The sequence below is a fragment of the Protomyctophum bolini genome (genome assembly GCF_963924005.1).
Source record: "Protomyctophum bolini genome assembly, chromosome: 2".
Classification (NCBI taxonomy): domain Eukaryota; kingdom Metazoa; phylum Chordata; class Actinopteri; order Myctophiformes; family Myctophidae; genus Protomyctophum; species Protomyctophum bolini.
The window spans coordinates 36,326,211-36,350,848 of record NC_137863.1 but is presented as its reverse complement, the minus strand read 5'-3'; the positions used below and the strand labels follow the sequence as shown (position 1 = coordinate 36,350,848).

Here is a 24,638-nt window from a genome sequence, read left to right as displayed (position 1 = left end):
CATGGTGCACGACACACGCACGCACGCACATGCATATTGCATATATGTACAAAGTCTATACACGTACACCTGTCAAGAAACAGAGTACTCACTCTCAGTCCTATCTTCATTTCAAACTCAATGAGAGATTATAAACTGCACAAAGAAAGCTATTCATTAAATATATGACTTGGCAGAGGTGACATAAGTAATGAGCTTGAGTGCCTTCAGGTTCTGTTATAACCATTTAAACATTTAGCTCTTAATTGATTTAATCATTTGCTCAAGTGAACTACATGTCATGTAGTATTCTTGAATAGTTTCTAGGCCACTTTGCATCAGTATCGAAATGGTTTTGATTGCAGGTGAATTACAAAGGGACTTTAAACACTACGGGGAGGGTGGGGCAGGGTTTGATTAGCTGATGTGGGTGGGGGGAGGGGGTTGGAAAACAATGCCTTTGCTTTTGCCTCTGGTTATTCATTGTTTTGTGCATGCCTCTGGTCAGACTGAATTAAATGTATACATTTCTTATTAAATAAGGATGTAGACCGTCTGAGAATATCACAATTTAAAAATGTACGTTGACAACATTAACCCGGGCATTCCCGGATGTCATATATCAGAACACCACCGATACAAACCTCTACCCCCTCAATGTCACCTATAATAACCTATGTAGATTCATACTGAGATGCCCATGTACGAGTCTCTAAAATCACCTAAATCACGAAGACACTCACATTGGCTGCAATTTATTTTTTATGTATTTTCTTTAATTATCCACAGTATCTGAAACAATTTCTTGTCCCATACACACCACCCTATAATTTAAGACACACAGACCATCCCTACTTTACAGTCCTCACAAGGATAAAAAAGGAAAGTGGGCGCCGTGCCTTCATATTTAAAGCTCCACCTGATTGGAATGACCTACCAAGTCCATTTAGAATTTTAGATCAATCACTTCCCTCAATGTATTTAAAGAATCAATCTTCATACACCTTCTAACACCGTGCTCATGCTTTTAATTAACAAACTTTCTTGGCAGTTGTCTTTGCCTTTCTATAAACATAACATACTGATTGATCTGCATGTAACTTCATATGTGTTCCCTGCTGTTTATTATTATCACATGTGCATGCTGGTATTGCTTGTTGTTTTTTGCTTAGTAACATGGTTTTATTTTCTCCATATTAACTCTGCTATTTAGGGTTGAAACAGTGGGGTGGGAGCGGCTATCTTTGGGAGAGCTTTAGTTTAGTTTTGTTTTGTACTGTCTGTATGTATTGGTTATACTGTATATTGTACAATGTATCTGTGTTGAGGACCCCCTCTAAAATGAGATGCGACATGTCAAGGGGCTTATCCTTTCAATAAGGTATATTCCTATGTTTGGTAAATATGTTAAAGTTTTATCAAATGTGTTAAAAGAAGAAAGAAAGAAAACAAAAGAAAAGAAAAAACATTGTACATGAAAAAACATTGTACATGAAAAAACATGTACATGATCGCAATGTGTTGCAAAGTGACAAATTGTGAGCTCGTAGATCTGCTATTTTCTCCCTTTGTCATACAACAAAGTTACTTCGCTGTATGACAAAATAGCAGATCTACAATCAATTTCTGTAGACCTACTTTTGGCGTTTTAATGCCTGAAACTGTACCCATCATTTTCCAATGCTAAAGCAAGCCTGATAAAAGTACCAAACTCCCCAAATTCACCAGAATACAGGACATTAGATCTACTCTGTTTAAAGGTTTCTGTGGGAGGACGCGCAGAAGTTAGGTTCCCAAGTAGGCCGGTGGCCGACGGGGACAGGGCTATAGGGCTAGGCCGACGGGCACAGGTCTGAAATAATTGCAAAAAGAAATTGGCTGCAGTGTAAAATATTTCAGTCTCCAATGCACATCCATCCCAGAATTGAAATTGACATTAATTGATGGAAAACTACACATTTTCCACATGGACGGTAGAACGTAGGTAGATAACCCATGGTGATATTAAAAACTGTATAATTGATTTCTTAAGGCAGCAGACATTGTTTTCCCCAGTTGCCTCATGTTCTATTTTGTATTATGAATGTATTTTCAAGATTGCACCTGTTTTTATTGTGCAGTGTTATCTTTTATTGTGTTGTGTTCTATGTATTGTTTGTCATGGACCCCAGGAAGAGTAGCTGCTACTTATTGTGTTGTGTTCTATGTATTGTTTGTCATGGACCCCAGGAAGAGTAGCTGCTACTTATTGTGTTGTGTTCTATGTATTGTTTGTCATGGACCCCAGGAAGAGTAGCTGCTACTTATTGTGTTGTGTTCTATGTATTGTTTGTTATGGACCCCAGGAAGAGTAGCTGCTACTCATTGTGTTGTGTTCTATGTATTGTTTGTCATGGACCCCAGGAAGAGTAGCTGCTACTTATTGTGTTGTGTTCTATGTATTGTTTGTCATGGACCCCAGGAAGAGTAGCTGCTACTTATTGTGTTGTGTTCTATGTATTGTTACTTATATGGACCCCAGGAAGAGTAGCTGCTACTTTGGTGGCAGCTACTGGGGATCCATCTGAATAAAGAATGTGGGTTCTTGCACTTGTTCTTGTGATTTCACTACACTGAGACATTTCCCAATATCCGTTAGTGAGGAAACAATGTTTTTTTCCCCCTTTTCACGCTTTTATTTGACAGCTCTTGCTTGCACTGACTTGAAGTGATGTGTGGAAAGCAAGGACACAAACTAATGAGAAGAGGAGAGAGAGAATTATGATGAATGAATTACTTACACATTAATTCATAGACAAAACAAACCTGGTGTGTAGGATTCATTCCCAGATTAACTATATCAGCCGTGTTTATGGTGAACTAGTTTCTATCCATAATACTTCCTATAGGGTACATTTATGATTTAAAATATGCTGACCCGCATGAAAGGTTTTTGCCATGTAATTAGTCTGTCTGTCTGTCTGTCTGTCTGTCTGTCTGTCTGTCTGTCTGTCTGTCTGTCTGTCTGTCTGTCTGTCTGTCTGTCTGTCTGTCTGTCTCTCTGTCTGTCCACACACAAGCACATGTCTACATGTCTGTCTGTCTGTCTGTATCCATCTATCTATCTATCTATCGTAGATACAGTAGATAGGAAAAAAATAAACAAATAAATCCATAATGGAACTGGAAGGTCACAGGGTCAAAATGCCAGGGGCGGTTTATTGCACTATGCAGACCACACAATTGCATGGAGCCCCGAGGCAGGGGGGGCAACGACGCCCACCACCCGCCCGCCAGCGCTGAGCACCCCGCCTCAGCTTTGGCGGGAGTCGCCAGATTGTTAAATCTGGCGCCATGTCATTATTCTGACGTCTCAATATTCCGACCTCCCACATCCGCCACTGCAAAATGCAAAGAGTCATTTTCTGATACAGCGCTTATTGACAACTTGCTCCCGTCAACGCTCCTCTAAACATGGTCGAATGAAACGATGAGTGATGATGTGGAATGAATTGTGATGACAATGGCACTCCCTGTGAGCTGCATATCCATCAACATTTTCCTCCATTTCCCCTCCCTGCTGCGTCTGATGAATATGTTAACAGTATGTGAAGGTTCATGGTGGGACGGGGGGCCTCAGCACTCCCATACACCATCAAATTAAAGTACCATGCAGATCACACACACAGTAAAATACACAGTGTTCAAATAGATCCATAAAAGGGTCAATGTTTTACATTGTTCTCATTGTTAAATGAACACTATGGATTTTACTTGTTACTTGTTAAGTTACTGCTTGCAAAGGAATTAGCTGTTGGTGTATAGAGGAATGTACAAGCATAACTGCTTCAATGGGCACATACTTAATAATATGTTAATGGTATTTATATTCTGGATAAAGGCTCATATCCTAGTTGATTCCTCGTGGAATATGCAGCTCGTGCAGTTTTAAAAATGAACAGTAAATGCGATAAGGAGTATGGGTGATTCTGATAAATCTTTTATTGGGAGATTGTATGCATGATTGGCCGTATCGAGCACTACAATTGGAAATATGAAATTGAGTCCTGCAAAGACCATTCTGAGCCATGAATATCTCACTGATCGGGTATGATAGTTTTAGCGGGAATACATTTAGTTATCCTAGTATTAGCTTAACATTCCTCTGGCCTCCAGACTTAATCAATTCAACGACACTATGCATGTTCAGTCCAAGATGAAAGCAAGGGGCCTTTCAAACTTTTCAAGTGAAGGACAGGAGCCAAGGTAGTTCAGGTTTTGGCCTTCTGAAAGTGAATGATTGAATTCCTTGGTGGGGGATTCATTAAAATGATAATTCTTATTTATGAAGCCCTTTAAAAAATTAAAATACTCTCCATGTATGGTTTCCTATTAATTAACTTTTTTTCCCCCCTCTCATTTTTCATCTTTTCTCCACCTCTCTTCTATCGTTTTTTCCCTTCACTTCCACAGTGAACTTGGCACATTAATAGGTTATGAATAATTCTGCTTCAGCTTAAGACGACAATTAGCCACAATGCCAGGGGCTATTCTTCTCTTACCGGAGTGGTGATTTAGCTCACCCATGGACAGCACGGTGCGTGCCGTGCTGCAGGGTCCATGTTTCAGTGTGACGTCACAAAAGGATTCGACCATATATAGGCATTTAACCACATGAACCGAACCGTACACAACTCTCCTACAGGTCCCTATTTTCGGCAAAGAGATTTGGTGTAGAGGAAAAAAGGAGGGGCCAACGATAGACTCCTGGGGGACGCCGGTTAACAAAGTAACCCCAAAGAGGTTTTAAGTGGTTAAAAATTGTACGTTTTGTGCATTATACGGTATGCCATTACACCCACACACTCACATACACCCGCACACGCACACACACGCGCACACACACACACACACACACACACACACACACACACACACACACACACAGTCAACAGACATGATGCTGAGACACAAAATGCAATTATCAGGATACTCAGCAACTGCATAACCTCACATTACCCATCTCTCTCTCTGTCTCTCTCTCTCTCTCTCACCAGCAGGTATAATGGACAATTAGCATATAACGGCACGCACGCACGCACGCAGCACACACACACACACACACACACACACACACACACACAGTAACATTGCACGATTTCAATAAAGTACATTATTCCAAAGCAAATGTGTATCATAATACATTAAGGCAAGGTAAATTATTTTATCCAGTGAGGCGGCGATCCAAAGTGAAATCCCTCTACAAATCCAAGGTGTAATGAACTGCCACGGCCAAATTATGGCCATATCAGCACTTTCCCCCCCGCTCTGCTGGTGTGTGTTTGTTGTCACATAGAAGTGAACATAAAGTCAAGAGGCATGAGGAAACTTTTCATTTGCCTCCACCAGCTGTCCAGACTTTGTGTGTACTGTTAGACTTTGTATGCTTACTGTATTTGTGTTGTGTAAAAGTAGAAAGAATGGCAGATATGTACGGTCACAATGAGTCACGTAGCAACATGCAAGATCCCCACCCAACAAGTTAAAAACGGCGATGATATGTAGTGAAGAATTTGAAGGAATTTAATTAGACCAGCCAATGATATATTACGTCATTTTTGTTCAATGGATAATCCTGCCAGGGACGGAAGTTAAGTCAGTGTTTCCACTAGAGGGAGCTCTTAGCTAGCTTATGATAAACCTTGCAACTCCCTCTACAGAAATGCACTGTGGTAGCCATGTGCTCGTAAAACTCTGCCTCCTTGTCATTTCCTGGTAGGGACTTTTCTCTCTGCCTTGTAGCTTTGTTTGTGTGTCCTTTCAATTTCACGCTGAGAGACCATTCAATCTTGAATGGGCTCTAACTATTACATGGATGGATTTTCAAACAGATTTGTTATTCTTTATTAAATATTCTTGGCAGGGAAAGTGTTTTGTGAGGTCACAGTGGCCTTGACCTTGGACCGCCTACTTTCTAGTCAGTTCATCATTGAGTCCAAGTGGACATTTGTCCCTGAATCTGTCATGAATCTGTCATGTATTGTGAACGTAATGCCTCGTGCCACAGCTGTCCGCTGGTAGAGGCATAACAATGAGAAAAGACAGTCAAAAGAAAACAGATAAAAGATGTGATAATGGAGTAATGTCAAAGTCTCTCTTTTCCCCTGCCTCCCTTTCTCTCTCTCTCTCTCTCTCTGTGTGTGTTTTTGCTGAAAAATGCTGTTGCTAATTAGCCAAAGAGCCACATGGAGAACAGCAGGCTTTTGCTGCTGGAATTGAAACTTCAGAGGGGCGCAAAGCAGCAGTCATTAGGGAGACTTAAGTTAACGCCTGTAATTACAGCGCAGGAGTCAGTGGGAGAAATATCATGGTAAGCCTGACAAGGAACGGCACGCCGCACGCCGCACGCGCTGCTGCTACATGGGGACAGCACAACGTTAAACAGATGAAAGACTGGGTCTGGAAGGGAGGGTGCAGTAGTGGTACTGTAGCTCCAAGTCCTCTGGCTATTGGATGGATGGATGGATGGATGGATACTATAGTGTAGATAGATAGTAAATCAACAGTTCTAACATATTGCAGCATAATCTGCACGCAAAACAAGCATGAATAATGGAGGAAAACAGTAATCTCCAGTTACAAATGGAAAGTCACATCCCCGTGAGAAATCTTTAATATTCATTGAGAAATTCTGATGAATCCACAGTCTCCTGTGGTACTGCGATTCTGTTTCCGCTCACAGAGCAGTGTTAAGCCTGATTTTATACTACGCGGACGACCGTGTAGCTCACAGCATATCTACAGTACAAGCTTCCGGCTATTTTCGCAGAGCACAGAGTATAAATTAAGCATTACACACACCCTATACGGCATGGCATAAAGCTGTTAAAATAAAACAAATTTTTAATCTACATAAAATTCAAACCAATCTCAATGATCACCAGTTTGACAGGTGGTCATTTGCGCAAGGTGCCATTTTCTCAGCAGAATCGTACACAGTGTTCCCCAGACCAGTGGTTCTCAAAGTGGAGTTCGGAAACCCCAAGGGCACTTGGGTGGATTCCAGAGGGTCCCCAGAGAAAGAAATTGTAATAATACTGGCACCAAATGCTTTCAGATGGGGTCCCTGGCACCAAATGCTTTCAGATGGGATCATGGGGGTCCCTGACACCAAATGCTTTCAGATGGGGTCCCTGACACCAAATGCTTTCAAATGGGGTCCCTGACACCAAATGCTTTCAGATGGGGTCCCTGGCACCAAATGCTTTCAGTTGGGATCATGGGGGTCCCTGACACCAAATGCTTTCAGATGGGGTCCCTGACACCAAATGCTTTCAGATGGGGTCTGTAGCTGTCATCAAGATTAAAAGCTGCCTACAGAATTAAAAGTTCATTTATAAAAAGTACATAAGTTAAAAGTTCATAATGTTTTTTGTTTCATGTCAATTTCATGTTTCTATTGTGTTCTACTTTGTTTTCAATGTGTTTTGGGGTAATTTATGTTTGATTGATTGACTAAGGTCACTTAAACCTCTGAGCAGTGGAAGCCTGATCTGCTGATTGAGCAAGGGTGTTTTGGATCCTCATAATTAGCAGAGCAGGGCAGAGACAGTTCATTCTGAGAGAGAGCTTCAGCGTGCAACAGCTAAAATGCATTGCTGCTGCCACATGTAGATTTGCTGTTTTCCAGCCCTTGATATCAGTCAAAGCCAATGTACTGATACTGAAAGATTTCCCCCGTTTATTCCCCCCAAAGTGGATGCGGCCAATGAGGTATATTTGTTACATTTGTGTTTGTTTATTTGTAACCTGTCTTGTTCTTCATTATTGTTCTCTATGAGAATATTGTACTGAATGTATATTGTCTTTTATGTTTTTATTCAGTTCTCACGGCATTTAGCATACGCTAAATAAATGTCTGTACATACAAAGAACGCCTTGTGACGTATCTATTCTACCGGAGGGGGCTACAGTGAGAACTCAGCCTGCTCGACACGAGGTGAAGGGGCCTGTCTGTGCCTACCGTCGACCGTGCTGCAAGCAAGTTTCCATGGTTCACCTGCAGTGACTTCCAGCAACAGATAAGACTGTGACTACATTGGGTTCCCAGCAAGTGGAGTTCGAGAGCTTTGGGTGGTTAAGCCAACAAGAAGTAACACATTTAAAATAAGTTAAATGTTGAGTGGAGTAACCTACTCACTGCTTTAAAGGGACTCTATAAAATTGCTTAAAGGGACATTTCTAGTATTTTGCACATGTCTTTCTATGTTCAAGTTGTTGTTGATTTCACTACAGTCATTTAATTTTAAGCAAGTTTCAAGTGTAAACGACACTTAAAGTCTAAGGGTGAAAATATTTTGGTGTTATACATTTTTCTGATTTAATCTTAAGTGGTTTACTCCTAAAGAATTGAAGTGACTATATTGCAACCAAGAGTGATATAAGTTTACTAGTGTTAAAACAAGTGTTATCCATTTCATTGGGTAATTTAATTTAAAGTTCATGTGTATTGTGAAATAATTTATGATACTTAAGTCAGTCTAAAAATATATACTTGGTTAAAAATACTTATGGTAATTATTTTGCAAGTGAAACAATTTCATTAAGGGTGTTTGATACATTTTAAGGTTTTTCTAAAACAATTATGTCAAACTAAAATCCAAGTTAATTTGCAAGTGTTACATTCCAAAACCGTAGTATTATTTTAGGTTAAGCCAGTTAATTTAACTGTTGTTTTTTGTTTTTGTTTAAGCTATAAAGGCTAAAAGCTACTAATTTAGGATAGCTTACAGTCAATTTTAAACAATTCTAAAGATGTCTGAGCACGAAGCCAGTAAAACAGATTTAAACGTTACCATTACAGTTGATGCGTTAGTGCACCAGTCTAGCAGTACTGATAATGCACCTTTAGACACTAACACACAATCGGGAATTGAGGTACTAAAAGGGGCCGACAATGTGTCAGAAGAGAGTGAAGATGATGCAGATAAACCGCGAAGAAGCCGGAGAACCCGAAAGCTTACTGAAAAGGGTCAAAACCTCGAAGATGACAGAATAAGAAATATGCAGCATCACTTCACAACTTCCTATGAAAATTGGAAAGCTCTTGCCAAGGAGGCTAAGAAAGCATTCAATGGAGCTCTATCCAATGACATATTGGAAAGCGTTGTGACCAAGGTCAGCTGTGCTGAGAAAGATGTAACACAAGCTTATGTTGACTTACGCCGACACATTACCCCTGAAAGCCAGACCCGCCGTCGTGTCGACACTTGTGTAGCGGTGTCAGAGATCCTGACGCGTGCTTTTAAGAACAGAAATCAAGATGCTTTGAGTGAGTCTAGCTCGAAGTTCACATTCAGTGCCAGCCAACTTTCAGTGTCTACAAGTAGACCAACCACAAGATCAAGGCACTCAAACCTGTCCGCTGCAAAGAAACAAGAAGCTGCAGCGGATCTAGCTGCAAATCAAGCCACTTTAGATGTCCTAAATGTAATGGACTATGAGAAGCAACAGCTTGAAACCCTTGAAGCTGAGAACAGGCAAAGGCTTGCACAGCAAGAAGTGGAAAATGCTGCAAGGCAAAGTGCTTTAGAAGAGAAGCGCAGGCAATTAGAGCGCTTAGATGCAGTCAAAAAGATGAATGCTGCAAAGGCACGACTACAAGTGTATGAACAAGAAGTGGGCTCAGATGACGACATATCGGAGTTGCTTGAAGACAGCAAATCTATGAAACTGAAACCCACACTTAAGTCAAAGCGTCTGCCTGTGCAATATGTGGCATCACCACAACATGTCTCACAAGCACAATCGGCTATGATAACCCAAGCAACCACAAGGGGCCAGCCTGCTACTAATGCCCAGCAGATGACACAAGCAGTCACAAGCCAACCTGCTGCTAGTGCTCAGCAAGAGGATAGCGCTACAGCAATCGCCAGAGCAATTGCCGAGTCCATCAATGCAAGCCGACTCCCTGTACCAGAGCCGTCAGTTTTCAGTGGAGACCCACTAAGGTACAAAGACTGGAAGATGTCATTTCAAACGTTGATAGGCAGAAAGAACATTCCAGTAAATGAAAAAGTATACTATCTTCGCAAGTACGTCGGCGGACCGGCAAAGAAAGCCATAGAAGGTTATTTCCTGTTAGGCACAGAAGCAGCCTATCATTCGGCATGGGACATACTTGAAGAGAGATATGGAAGCTCATTTGTGATAGCCAAAGCCTTCAGAGATAAACTTACCGCATGGCCGAAGATAGGACCCAGAGACAGCGTGGAACTGAGAGAGTTCGCAGACTTCCTGCAAGGCTGTCAATCAGCGATGTCACAGATTAAAGGCCTAGAAGTCTTAAATGACTGCGCTGAAAACCAACGAATACTTACCAAGCTTCCTGATTGGCTGACAGCCAGTTGGAACAGAAAGGTCGTTGAGAATCTGGAAGAGTGGCAGGAATTCCCTAGCTTCGGGAAATTTGTCAAATTTGTCACAAAGGAAGCCAAGATAGCCTGTAATCCAGTGACCTCTCTTTACGCTCTGAAGTTGAGTGATGTCGAGAAGTCAAAGACACCACCAAAAGACAAAGACACCAAGACACGAAGTATTGGCGCAAAGGTACTAGCAACTACAAGCACTTCTGAAGATAAACCAGATGCTAAAGAGTGTGTCTTTTGTGAGAAGTCAAACCATGGCATTCACACATGTCGAAAGTTCATGGCCAATTCAGTTGCAGAACGAGTCAAGTTTGTGCAGACCAACAGATTATGCTTTGGATGCATGAAATCAGGTCACCAGTCTAAAAATTGTGACAACAAGAGTGTCTGTGACACATGTAAAAGGAAGCACCCTACCTGTTTACACGAAGACCGTACCAAAGACGACGGAAGGAAATATCAGAAGGATGATGAACAAAAGGAGAGTGAGAAGCACTCAAAGGACATAGAAAGGTCAAAGGACAATACAGATGAAACGTCAAGTGAAGCAACATCACTCCGTGTAGTGCAGGATAGGAGCAACGCTTGCACTTCCACAGTTGTTCCAGTATGGTTATCCACCACAAGTAGACCAGAGAATGAAGTTCTTGTATATGCACTTCTAGACAACCAAAGTGATACCACCTTCATCTTGCAAGAGAAAGCTGACACTCTGGACACACAGAAGGTTCCGGTGCAGCTAAAACTGTCTACATTGTCATCCAAGAACACAATCATTCCAAGTCAGAAGTTAACTGGGCTACAAGTCAGGGGGTTTTACTCATCTAAGAAAATCCCTCTCCCAGTCACTTATACAAGAGAGTTCATTCCTGCCAATCTCGGTCATATTCCTACACCCAAGACTGCCAGAGCATGGTCTCACCTGGAGTACCTTGCTGAAGAGATCGCACCATTAATCGATTGCGACATTGGTCTGCTTATTGGCTATAATTGTTCCCATGCCCTGTTACCCAGAGAAGTGGTGTCAGGCAAAGACAATGAGCCTTTTGCCCAAAGAACAGACCTCGGCTGGAGTATAGTCGGCTGTGTCAATCCCTGTGTCGACTATGGCGATGTAATTGGAAGCAGCCACAGGATTGTTGTCAAAGAAGTGACACCAAATCTTCACTCGCATGCCAATCAAACAAGTGAAGTCCGATACATCTGCCGAACACAAGTCAGAGAAGTTGTCACTCCACCAGACGTGATACGGGTGCTTGAATCAGACTTCAATGAGAGAACGGCAGAGGATGCTCATTTCTCCCAAGAGGATCTGCGCTTCATCGCAACGATGGAAGATGGAATCAAGATCAAGGCAAACGGTCACTGTGAAATGCCGTTGCCGTTTAAGGAAGACAGACCAAGTCTACCAGACAATAGAGTGTGTGCAAATCACCGCCTCAAGTGTCTGAAAAGGAGATTCGAGAAAGACAAGCAGTACCATAAAGACTACATTGACTTCATGAGTGGAACAATCACGCGTGGAGATGCTGAAAAGGTTCCAGCTGAAGAAATGAACAAAGGTCCTGTCTGGTACATCCCTCACCATGGGGTTTATCACCCTCAGAAACCCGGAAAGATAAGGGTTGTGTTCGACTGCTCTGCAAAGTTCCAAGGCATGTCGTTGAATGATCATCTGCTCACCGGACCAGAACTGACAAATTCCCTAGTAGGTGTCCTCTGTAGGTTCCGCAAGGGTCCAGTAGCAATAATGTGCGATATTGAACGCATGTTCCATCAATTCCACGTAAGAGCAGAAGACCAAGACTATCTGAGATTTCTCTGGTGGGATGATGGAGACTTTCAATCAGAACCATCAGTCTATAGGATGAGAGTGCACCTGTTCGGAGCAGCCTCGTCGCCAGGCTGTGCAAACTATGGCCTCAAGTACGTTGCTGCACAAGGACAAGGCCGCTTCAGTGAAGCATCCATCGCTTTCATCGAAAGGAACTTTTATGTGGATGACGGTCTGATAAGTCTGGCAACTGCAGATGAAGCAATACAGTTGGTCAGTGAAGCAAGGCAGATCTGCAGCGCAGGCAAGCTGCGAATCCACAAGTTCATTTCCAACAGTCAGGAGGTGCTTGCATCCATCCCTAAAGAAGAATGTGCTGAAACAGTAAGACATCTAGATCTAGCCTTGGGTGAGCCGCAGCTTGAAAGAGCCCTAGGTGTACGATGGTGTCTTGTTTCAGACCAGTTTCAGTTCAGAGTGGTAGTAAATGAACACCCGCTGTCTAGAAGAGGAGTACTGTCGACAGTAGCGTCCATCTTTGATCCACTTGGCTTTGTAGCACCCTTCATCCTAGTTGGGAAGCAAATACTGCAACAGATGTGCAGAGACAAGATTGGATGGGATGAGCCACTCTCTGAAGAACTACGTCCAAAATGGGAGTCCTGGCTCTTGGACCTGCAGAACTTAGCTGATGTCAAGATACAGCGATGTTACCTGCCAGCAAGTTTCAAAGAAGTCAAGAAGTATGAACTCCATCACTTCTCCGACGCAAGTGTCACAGGGTATGGAGAATGCACTTACCTAAGAGCAGTCAGTGCATCAGGCCAAATCCATTGTTCTCTAGTCATGGGCAAGTCCAGAGTGGCACCTACGAAGATCACCACAATCCCACGACTTGAGCTGTCAGCAGCGGTTGTTGCTGTTCGTACAAGTGACCTGCTCAGAAAGGAGTTGGATATAGAAGATGTCCAGGAGTTCTTCTGGACCGACTCAAAGGTCGTCCTGGGTTACGTCAACAATAATGCCAGGCGATTTCATGTTTTCGTGGCAAACCGCATTACACGAATCAAAGAAAGTACCAATCCAAGTCAATGGAGACATGTACGCTCTGAAGAAAATCCAGCAGACCACGTGTCAAGAGGCCTCAAGGCAAAGGACCTCATTGCTTCCAACTGGTTTACTGGTCCAGATTTCCTCTGGTGTGACGAGCTTCCCAGCAGAGATGTTAAGGTGGGAGACATAGCAGTTGAAGACCCAGAAGTTCGTAAGACCATCGTACATAAGACCTTGGCAACAGACGTTTCACTGCCTGATCGTTTCCTGAAGTTCTCCAGCTGGACAAGTTTAGTCAAATCCATTGCAAGACTCGTGCGTTGTGTCAAGGAGCTTAAAGGTTTGACGTCAAGAACCAATGAAGCCACAAGTCTCGAAGAGAGAAAGGATGCTGAACTTACCATCATAGGTATTGTCCAGAGAGCAACCTCTGATGAAATCCAGAGTCTTCAACCCAAGAAGGAGATAAGCATGGATAAGACCCGCAGAAATGCAAAGATCAACAATATAGTGATTGTGAAAGACGACACTGCACCACGAAATGAGTGGAAACTAGCCAAGGTCACGGATGTGCACCCTGGTGAAGATGGATGTGTGAGGAAGCTACAATTGCTGATTGGAAGTTCAGCACTGGATGGCCAAGGGAAGAGACTCACCGAACCAGTCTACTTGAAGAGGCCTATCCATAAGACGGTTACCCTGCTTGAAGCCGACGAAGCAGACTAAGCAACCTCTACCTCTCATGCACTCCATACACTAGTGTTCATAACACACTACATGACACTTAAAAGGATGATTATAAAAATGTAAAAGTTAATTAAAGAAATCCAGGTGATTTCGGTGGGAGTGTAGCTGTCATCAAGATTAAAAGCTGCCTACAGAATTAAAAGTTCATTTATAAAAAGTACATAAGTTAAAAGTTCATAATGTTTTTTGTTTCATGTCAATTTCATGTTTCTATTGTGTTCTACTTTGTTTTCAATGTGTTTTGGGGTAATTTATGTTTGATTGATTGACTAAGGTCACTTAAACCTCTGAGCAGTGGAAGCCTGATCTGCTGATTGAGCAAGGGTGTTTTGGATCCTCATAATTAGCAGAGCAGGGCAGAGACAGTTCATTCTGAGAGAGAGCTTCAGCGTGCAACAGCTAAAATGCATTGCTGCTGCCACATGTAGATTTGCTGTTTTCCAGCCCTTGATATCAGTCAAAGCCAATGTACTGATACTGAAAGATTTCCCCCGTTTATTCCCCCCAAAGTGGATGCGGCCAATGAGGTATATTTGTTACATTTGTGTTTGTTTATTTGTAACCTGTCTTGTTCTTCATTATTGTTCTCTATGAGAATATTGTACTGAATGTATATTGTCTTTTATGTTTTTATTCAGTTCTCACGGCATTTAGCATACGCTAAATAAATGTCTGTACATACAAAGAACGCCTTGTGACGTATCTATTCTACCGGAGGGGGCTACAGGGTCCCTGACACCAAATGCTTTCAGATGGGGTCCCTGACACCAAATGCTTTCAGATGGGGTCCCTGACACCAAATGCTTTCAGGTGGGGTCCCTGGCACAAAATGCTTTCAGATGGGGTCCCTGACACCAAATGCTTTCAGATGGGGTCCCTGGCACCAAATGCTTTCAGATGGGGTCCCTGGCACCAAATGCTTTCAGATGGGGGTCGCTGGCACCAAATGCTTTCAGATGGGGTCCCTGACACCAAATGCTTTCAGATGGGGTCCCTGGCACCAAATGCTTTCAGATGGGGTCCCTGGCACCAAATGCTTTCAAATGGGGTCCCTGACACCAAATGCTTTCAGATGGGGGTCCCTAACACCAAATGCTTTCAGATGGGATCATGGGGGTCCCTGACACCAAATGCTTTCAGATGGGGGTCCCTGACACCAAATGCTTTCAGTTGGGATCATGGGGGTCCCTGACACCAAATGCTTTCAGATGGGGTCCCTGACACCAAATGCTTTCAGATGGGGTTCCTGACACCAAATGCTTTCAGATGGGGGTCCCTGGCACAAAATGCATTCAGATGGGGTCCCTGGCACCAAATGCTTTCAGTTGGGATCATGGGGGTCCCTGACACCAAATGCTTTCAGATGGGGGTCCCTGGCACCAAATGCTTCCAGATGGGGGTCCCTGACACCAAATGCTTTCAGATGGGATCATGGGGGTCCCTGACACCAAATGCTTTCAGATGGGGGTCCCTGGCACCAAATGCTTTCAGATGGGGGTCCCTGGCACCAAATGCTTTCAGTTGGGATCATGGGGGTCCCTGACACCAAATGCTTTCAGATGGGATCATGGGGGTCCCTGGCACCAAATGCTTTCAGATGGGATCATGGGGGTCCCTGGCACCAAATGCTTTCAGATGGGGGTCCATGGCTAAATTCATCTTCGGACAAAAGATGAAAATATTTGAGAATCACTGCCCCAGACAACAGCAACCAGGTCAAAGGTCAGTGGTTCAATTCCTCCAAAATGTAGCACGTCTATAAAAACAACCGTTTTTACTCCTAAATTACAACTCATATTAGCTTGACGCATCTGGTAAAGAAAAACAAAGCAAACAGACGTGAGTCTTTGTGGACTCGAGCCAGTGGTATGAGGTCTGCTCTGCAGACTCGGCACCGATTCACAGTACTTGCATGCTGATAGGCTTGGAATCATAAATCATCCGTTCTTGGCAACATCTGACACAACAGGAAAGCCCTGTTGCAGCGACTTCACATCCTGCCCCACCTCATCACCCGTTTGATGCAACAGGTGTGAGAATCACCTCATCGCCAGTTTGACGCAACAGGTGTGAGAATGCATTGACAATATCCTATCGAGATGTTCTCGAGCAGGGCATTGAACCCCAGACTAGCTGCCCATTAATTCACTGTCATTGCAGATGATGCTCTCTGGGTAAGAAGTGTATATATTATGCAAATGTACGGTCAAGAGGAGTACTCACACATGACGGTAAGAAAAACATTCCCTGATGCCAGGACCACCTTCTCTCTCGTTGCCCGATCATAGATGCCCACGTGGCATTCATACGGCCCGTTGTCTGAGATCCGTACTTCTGGAAGGCTGTGAAATGAAACAGAGAATGCAAATGTGAATTCAAGATTTTGCAATTCAATATTTTATAACGTGTTACTGTTCACCTATAATGATATCCCCAAAATGTGGGTAGTATTTATCCAATGAAAAGTAATAATAATGCTAAAAATACAAATAATGGATCCATTTGAACACAGGTTCTGTATTGGATATACAAGACAGTGACGAATCGATCATGTATGTAAACCTCAGAGTAGGAATTGTATTAGTCAGCAAATAAACTATTGTGTGCACTGACCTAGAAATGACATTTCCACTGTGAATAAATGTACACAGCATAGACAGGAACGCAAAGGGACAAGAAAGTATATGACGAAAACTTTGCTTGGCAGAAATTTTCATTTGCATAAAACCGAAACCTTTATTAATGCCACTTCTCCAGTAAATGCAGCATCACATGCTGACACTTCTGATGAGTCAACAAGCAGCGAGGTGTGGTCCGTGTGGACTGCAACATTTTGACTGACAACCGTTTTCGTGCCGCTTGAGATGCTGAGTTTGATGGCTGTTTTCCAAGGCAATATATGAAAAGTATATTTCCAGGATGCTATATATCCGTTTGAAACGTTTAAAGAATAAAAACACAAAATAGTAAAATAATGATAACCATGTAATACAGGATAACCAATGTAACCAAAATAGTAACCAGTTGTTTAAGCTTTAACCACTTAAACCGTATCTAGACTCAATAAACTGGACCCGAGTTGTCTCTGTACTTTTTTTTCTTTTCAGTCTAATTTAGTTTTTATATTTTATGAAATGATAAGGAACTAGAGGTTCAGACTGATACCAGTCTGAACCTCTAGTTCCTTATCAAGTTCGGCACATGTACTAAAGTTCTCAACGGGCGTAAAAATTAAGGCCTCGCATCCAGCTGGGTTTAACGAGATAGCTCAGTGCAACATGACGATAACCTGACGCTTCAGCTATCGTGTGATATAATCTGATTGATCTTATAAAACATTTAAGCATATGGCAAGTTAACTGGTTAGAAGCTCATTTGGTGTGCAAAGTCTGCAAACCAGAGGCCAGCCAGAGGTATAAATAACCACCGTTCCATTCACTTCTCTCTGCTGTGCTGCCAGTGCACTGTGCCACCCGCCTCCACTCGTCCGCCTCCTGTAACAAGTGCATCGCCTATAGCGCAGCCCTCTTCATAATAAATACATAAATGTAGGCTATAGCATACAACATTACACGTACACATTGCTATTTTTATTATAATACCATTCTAAAAATAAATAAAGAAAAGATCACGGAAAAATCACTGAGCCCGAGGCTCGGCCCGGCCCGACTAATTAGCATAATGTTTGGACCAAGGCTGGAATCTGTCAGTCCTTGTCCCCTTTATGCCCACATGGAGGAGATCCCTGATGACATCAGAACATGCTGCGGCATGTGATGGGATTATGTCTGTGTCCTTGTGACGGGTTGCAGTGGTCCGGCCCAACCGCCCAATTTCTGAGGGTTTGTGTAAACACAAACATTGAATGCCATTGACAATGGCTAGCTTTGAGTGTTTGTGTAAACACAAACATTGCTTAAACACAAACATTGAAGACGAAGGTGAGGATGCAAATTATTATTTGCCGGAATGAGATGAATGATAAGAGCGCCCCTTACTTTTTATATTGGATGTGTGCGTGTAAATCGGCTATTTTTGGCTAATGTTCTCCCAAGAATATGGATCCTTACAACCAACTGGTTACAAGGTTTCATAATTGTATTCATTTCCATGCTGTCAGTCATATTTGGAAAGGGACATCATGCCTATGACACAGTAGAGCTACAGTGCTCTATCTGTCGATCAGTATACATCCCACAGATTAGTATGATGGTGTTTTCCATCAACAGCCTATGCTCACAATGAGTTTAAGCAAACATGGCGATACAATCTGTTTGAATACAGTAATAGGTTATCCCTGAAGCTTCATACTTTTATTGCCACATCAGATGTGGCACATCTGCAAACATTGTAATCGGTTCCTCTTCTTGGTCTCTTGCCAGCCCCCAACCCCCCTCCCTCCCCCCTCGCGCTCACACACTAAATCCATCCATAATACCCTTTTTATCACACATGATGGATTTCAGATTTGCACTGACCTTTTTATCATTGATTTACAGTATGCATGCAATTTGATGTTAAACAAGGCCACAGGTGATGACAATCAATGAGCCGATACTGAAATATATCTGTCCCATTCATACTTCTTGCATAGGCAATTAACCGTGTTGAACCTCGTATGTTTTCAAGGTGTTTGTTTAAAAAGTTATAAACGGCGATTAAAAAATACAATTAAAAAATACTCTTAAAAGATTGCCCAAGGCATAGCCTGCACACAAATAATTGTATTGATTGCATTCACAATTGGCAAATGCTTTGGCATTCAAACCTGAATGCCTGGACCTGAATGCTAAAACCTTTTGCCAGTGAGTCAAAATCCTGCTGAAGCACAGTCAGTATCGTACTCACAATCTGCTACTTCCTATTTTTGGCAGTTAAAAATGTGATCATTAATCAAGCTGTAATATGTAATCATTATGGCATGCACAGCTTACATCCAACTTCCCAAAGCAATTAATTATGTCAAAGGCCGATGGCGTGTGCTGCGGGTGGTGTGGGGCCCGAGGGTGGGGAGTTGATAGAACATCAAAATGCTCTCTCTCATAACACAAACAGGAGTAATGATAATACCACAACCCCTTAACCTGTAAGAGCAACACGTAGCCAGCAACAGCAGAGCACCACAATACAGCACTACCCTACTGTACTTAAGAACATATATCTTTTGAAGTATCTGCACTTTACTTTTTGTTAGTTTTTTGCATTTTTGGATACTTAGTTTGTGCCCACTAAATTCCAAAGACAAATATTGTACTTTCTAGGAAGGGAAAAAGTACATTATGAATTTTATTACTTAAGCCGTATTTAAAATCTACTTCACACGTTCATGTGTTGTGAACTTGTGAGCTTAGAAATTATAGTTCATCTATTATCAATTGTGTTTGTACATTTTTTAATACTTTTTTTTAGTATCTATACTTTGACTCGAGTACTGGAGTACTTTGTCCACCATTGCAATATAGCCACCATATTAGCTAGGGATCCCATCTGTATTCCACACTCGGCTAATGTGTCAACAGTGATAATCAAAGAGAGACACTACTGGTCACATTTAGCCCGCGTGATTTATTCCCACAAAACGGGAACAATTGTCCTTGCTGCCCGGGTGTGACAGACAGGGACCTCTATTGCAACAACGGCAGGGCACTCACAGCGGCTGAGCTCTAATGAGTTTAGTAGTGCGTGTGTGTGTGTGTGCGTGTGTGTGTGTGTGCGTGTGTGCGTGCGTGCGTGTGTGCGTGCGTGCATGTGTGCTATGTTTATGTAATGTATCTGTGTGTGTTTTTGGAGAGCAGTCAACTCTCGAAGGCAGCCAGCAAGCACCTTTCCCCAGTCCCCACTCTATCCCCAAGCACCTTTCCCCAGTCCCCACTCTATCCCCAAATGCAGTAAAAAATAAATGAAGTGAAAATAAAATCACCACATTTATAATTATGTATTTTTGTAACCAGTGGTGTCCACACTAACCGGCGTCAAAAGGGGATGCAATCCTAACAGTGGCTTCAACTCAGGAGAATTTGCCTCCATTTTAATTATGCAGACTGCATAAGGCTTTATTCGCACTGCATTCTTTACTATACACTTGAGTGTCGAATATTTTAAGAAGGGAATTAATTCCACACCTCAGGGCAGCATTCAACATCATCTACTTCAGCCAGAATTCAGCACACTTTTTAGCTTTTTCTCCCACTGGTCTCAAATGTCATATATTGCAGATATATGGCCTTTATTAACGGTTCTATTTGGGCTGGTAATGTGTGATGAATACGTAAGATGTCTCAAAAAACTAAGATGTCTCAAAAAACTACCATCAAGGTGCTTCATTTTGTATACAATTAACCCCCAGCTGAGCAACTTGTTGCACCGGACACCAAAATGGAGATATACCCTGTACAAGGGTCAAAGTCATGAATTGAGAATGTAAAAGTATAGGCTACTCTGTGCATTTGATGTATTATCTTGTTTGTTGTTCTTGCTTACTGTAAATTGCTCCGGATTAAGAGCTTCTGCTAAATGCCTAAATTGTAAATTGTACTCATTTTGCTGAATAACCCATTTCACAATGATTGTTGCAAATGGAAAAGGTGGGGGCCGTGGGCTTCTTCATGTGCTGCTGGGTAGTGTAAACAAAAAAAATACATAATAGGCACATTTATAATGTATCAGTTAACCCATTTAGACCTGAGGACGATTCTACAAATGCCTTCAAACTCCTGACAGTTTTCTGAAAACCCCATGTTTCTATGTCAGTGGTTCTCAAACAAGGACCCACAGAATTATATGTATGTGTAGGGCGACCCCCATCTGAAAATGTGTTGTTCCAGGGACCCGCCCAGAAGCAAACATACGAGTTAAAACGTTCGCTGTGAAAGAATATATATTCAAAGATTTTCACACGTTTTCACGATTTTTCTAAAATAGCAGACCTACAAGCTCATAGCACTCGGTGCCGCGCTATGAGCTTGTAGATCTGCTATTTTTCAATAGCTAAAGTTTATAATAATGGTTAAAACAACAAAAGGGGTTCCGCCCCGAAATGGGTTAATGTATGTTTTCTATTATTACAATGCAAAGTAACTAGTAACTATAAAGTTGTTAAATAAATGCAGTGGAGTGAAATGTACAATATTTGTCTCTGAGATGCAGTGAAGTAGAACTATAAAAAGGAGAAACTATTCAAGTAAAGTAAACCTCAAAATATCTCAAAATTGTACTGAGTAAACATAGTTACTTTCTACCACTGGCATAGCTCACTGAGCAAGGAATTCTGCATGTCCTCAGAAAACCTTCTTGGGGTAAATAAGGATTAAAAAAAAAACGTATAAGAAAGAGAGAGTGATCGCCTCAGGTTATCAACTGAGGTTTTTCCTCCACCGGTGCTTTTCTCGAGGGAAAAGCATGAAATGGGGTATAGTGACAATAGTTCTATTTTAAACACAATTCAAAAATGATGAGAATAACAGCATTTCTCTTACTGCTGGGGGAAGGGAGAGGCTTTGTGCTTGCTGACTGGATTATGGCAAATGCTGATGTAGGCCCATTGATTGTTTAAAAAAAATAAACCTCCAGTTCTGTTGTCCACGTTCCGAATGGCACACTCACACTGTACAAAATGCAGAGAAGAGAAAGCCTGATGATAAGATAAATGAAGACAGATACACATTGCTGGAAGAGAGGCCAGGAGGTCACACCGGAACAGGGAAGAAAACCATACTCACAACAAGCCTCTGAAGTCAGCCCAATCGAACACACCCCTTAAATTAAAGTGTGCCAGTATGGCTCGTTAATGATATATAGGAGTCAAGTGTAAGGAAAGGTCGTGCCACTTACACTAACGCTATGCCATTAAGCATTTGGAATTACTGTAATTTTGCAGCACACCGCACTATTCATCAATGTCCAATAGTGCAAGGGAGAGCTACATTCTGACGGAGGTGGCAAAGATAGAAAAGGTGTGGGAGCTTCCAGCATGTTAAAAGAAACCTGACTCCCACTGGACCACCGACAGCCTGAATAATCTTAAAATAATACTTTGATGGGAGTGTAGGCAGCACATCGGAACAGTAGCTGACCGGATGGAAATGGGCATCCCTCTCTGCTCTCAAGGCTGCATTATGCTGAAAATGAAGTGGGGGTGAACTGCACCCCAAGATCTAGTCAAACATCCAAGCAGAAGGCACCAATGTGAACAGTGTGTGTTATTGTCAGAAATGTATGGTGGCCGTGATTTATTTTATTTCCTCAATCTGCCGGCAACATACCATGGACAGCTTTGAGGAAAGATGGGTTGAGGAGGTACAACAACAAACCTCTATTATCCCATGCACTCTGAGACTACACAGTACAAACACGCAACCAGATGACAATTAATTCATGGAGAGATATAGAACACACTTTGTCCACTGAAAAGAGTGGACAGACATCTCAGTGACAGTGACAATGGGAGTTATAGTCCCATTTTATCATAATATTACCATTGATTAATAATTACTATCTAAGTCCATTATACTGCCTCTTAATGTAGATGTGTATTAATACTGTCCTGGTCATCCTGTATCCCAGATGTTAACCACAGAAACATCGCTCCCTGTGTCCCCTTGATTTCATCCCACTACATTTCAGTTCCCAGAACACTTCACAAGCCATGATTATACTAATTTATGAGAGACTTGGCTTCCATCATACCTGCTCTGGCACTATCTGTGGCTCTTTTCATAACTGCACGCCAAAACCCTTACAAACTGCCATGTAAATCAATCTAAATATGTCTGTCTGTCTGTCTGTATGACTTTTCCAATTCCCAACCATTCTTCACCTCGACCCCCTTTCCCCTTTTTCTGTAGCTCCAGCATCCCATTATTACCTACCCCTTTTCCTGCATCACAGCATATTTTCTGAGCATTTTAGATAGCTTTTGTCCTTTGCTTTGTTTTGAAATCATTGGCCTCATTAATCAGCGAGTTATAAAAAGCTAATTAGCACCGACCCAAACCAAGGTGAGGGCTTGGGAAAAAGAACATTATACCCACAGCCTCGCAAACACAAATTAACATCAATACAACCTACTGTTGATACAAAAAATACAACTACAACTACATATTAAACACAGTAAAAAAAGGGGGGGGGGGGAACAGAAAAAAACTCATGTAGAGTTGTACCAGGTGGAGATCGATAGCAAAGCAAAAAAAGCACTCAGCTCAAGAGAAATCGATTGTCCCTGAGGAGTGGCATATGAGATCTCTCATGCAGGAAGGAACAACTTTGGAGAAAGACCTCCATAACAGCTACGAGAGAAAACAGTGCAAATAGAGAGGAAGGGGGAGTCGTCCTGACAGAATCCTGCACTGGGCAGGTTCTGATAGTTGATCCAGTCAATATCTGTAGAAATCTGGTATCATATTGAAAAGATGCCTCTGATTCACTGGGGTTCTCTTCCTGAAGCCTGATTTACTGTATACTTTGATGTAAGACAGTGTCATTCGCTGAAAATAGCTATAGATTATATATAGCGATAGATTTATTGTAGGCCTACACAATCCCGTAAATGTCCCTTTAACAAAAACACACTCTAGTCTGCTGTGAGTTCACCCATTAACCAAAGTCTCTTCAGCTTAGAAGCGCAGGTGGACACAGTCTCACAATCAGCCAGGGGAAGGGAGGCAACAGAGGGGCAAAGGTAGGGACGGCGGTCCAGGCGTGGTACGTCCTAGGACAGGACGTGACAGTGAACTATAGACTGTAGTGAAACACTTCCCTGGAGAGAAAGTGTGACATTGAAGTCTGCAGGACAAAATACAGCTGGGATGAATTATGGGTAAATTGCCCCTTTAAGTATACAGCAAGTACAGTATATATGGAATACAGAGACAGATGGCCTACGGGACTGGGATGTACAGAGAGGTGTGTAATCGCCCCATGCTTCCTTGAGGAATAAGAATGGAACAAAATGATGAGGATAATACTGGGATTTCTACTTGTGAGCCATGGGGGAGGTGTGATTGGCTCCGTGCTGGCTGGTTACATTTTGGTAAATGCTGATGCTGGCCCATTCCTCTGTTGTTGCACACAAAGCTGCATGAGCTCTGTTGTCCGGAATCCTGAACGCTGCATTCACAGATTCAAATCCACACGAACACAGAGAGGAGTACCCGGTGATAAATGACAGCGGGGCATGATGGAAGGCAACCCGAGGAAGGATGAGAGGCTAGAAAGAATCCTCACAACGCAGCATATTTTCTGATTTCAGCCAGGCTGTGACCCCCCCCCCCCCACACACACACACACACACACACAAGGGGGGGGGGGGGCTGTTGCGCCATGCACATTCTGCCTATTAAATATCTGATACAACTCATTTTCCCCTCTGTAGTATAACTGTCACGGGGCAATTTGGAAAGAGACAAGATTTTTCAATTTGCTCCAATTCCTGTGTTTGGTATGCAGCATTCATTTTGCAAGGAAGATTAGATGATCTTTTGTAGGATCCTGCTAGTGGCGGAGGGCCCTTCAAGTTCTACAGTATCACCTGACAAGTCAAGAATCCCTGGGACATTTTGTCTCACCAAAGTGTCCCAGGGATTACCTAGAGAATAATCTAAGCATTGGTTTGTGTACGTACTGTAGCTGCATGTTGACATGCTAAGATTCATCTTCTATCTGAGATATTATGAGTGTTATCT

The 24,638-nt window shown here is 42.4% G+C and overlaps 1 protein-coding gene across 2 annotated transcripts in view; it reads right to left on the bottom strand.

Moving 5' to 3' along the window:
* Positions 1-24,638, bottom strand: part of igsf21a (immunoglobin superfamily, member 21a) — a 241,920-nt gene that overhangs the window by 76,873 nt on the left and 140,409 nt on the right. For both annotated transcript variants that reach the window (XM_080776203.1, XM_080776202.1), the window contains exon 4: positions 16,183-16,301. In XM_080776203.1, the coding sequence (XP_080632329.1) occupies positions 16,183-16,301 (119 nt within the window). The remainder of the gene's footprint in view (positions 1-16,182; positions 16,302-24,638) is intronic.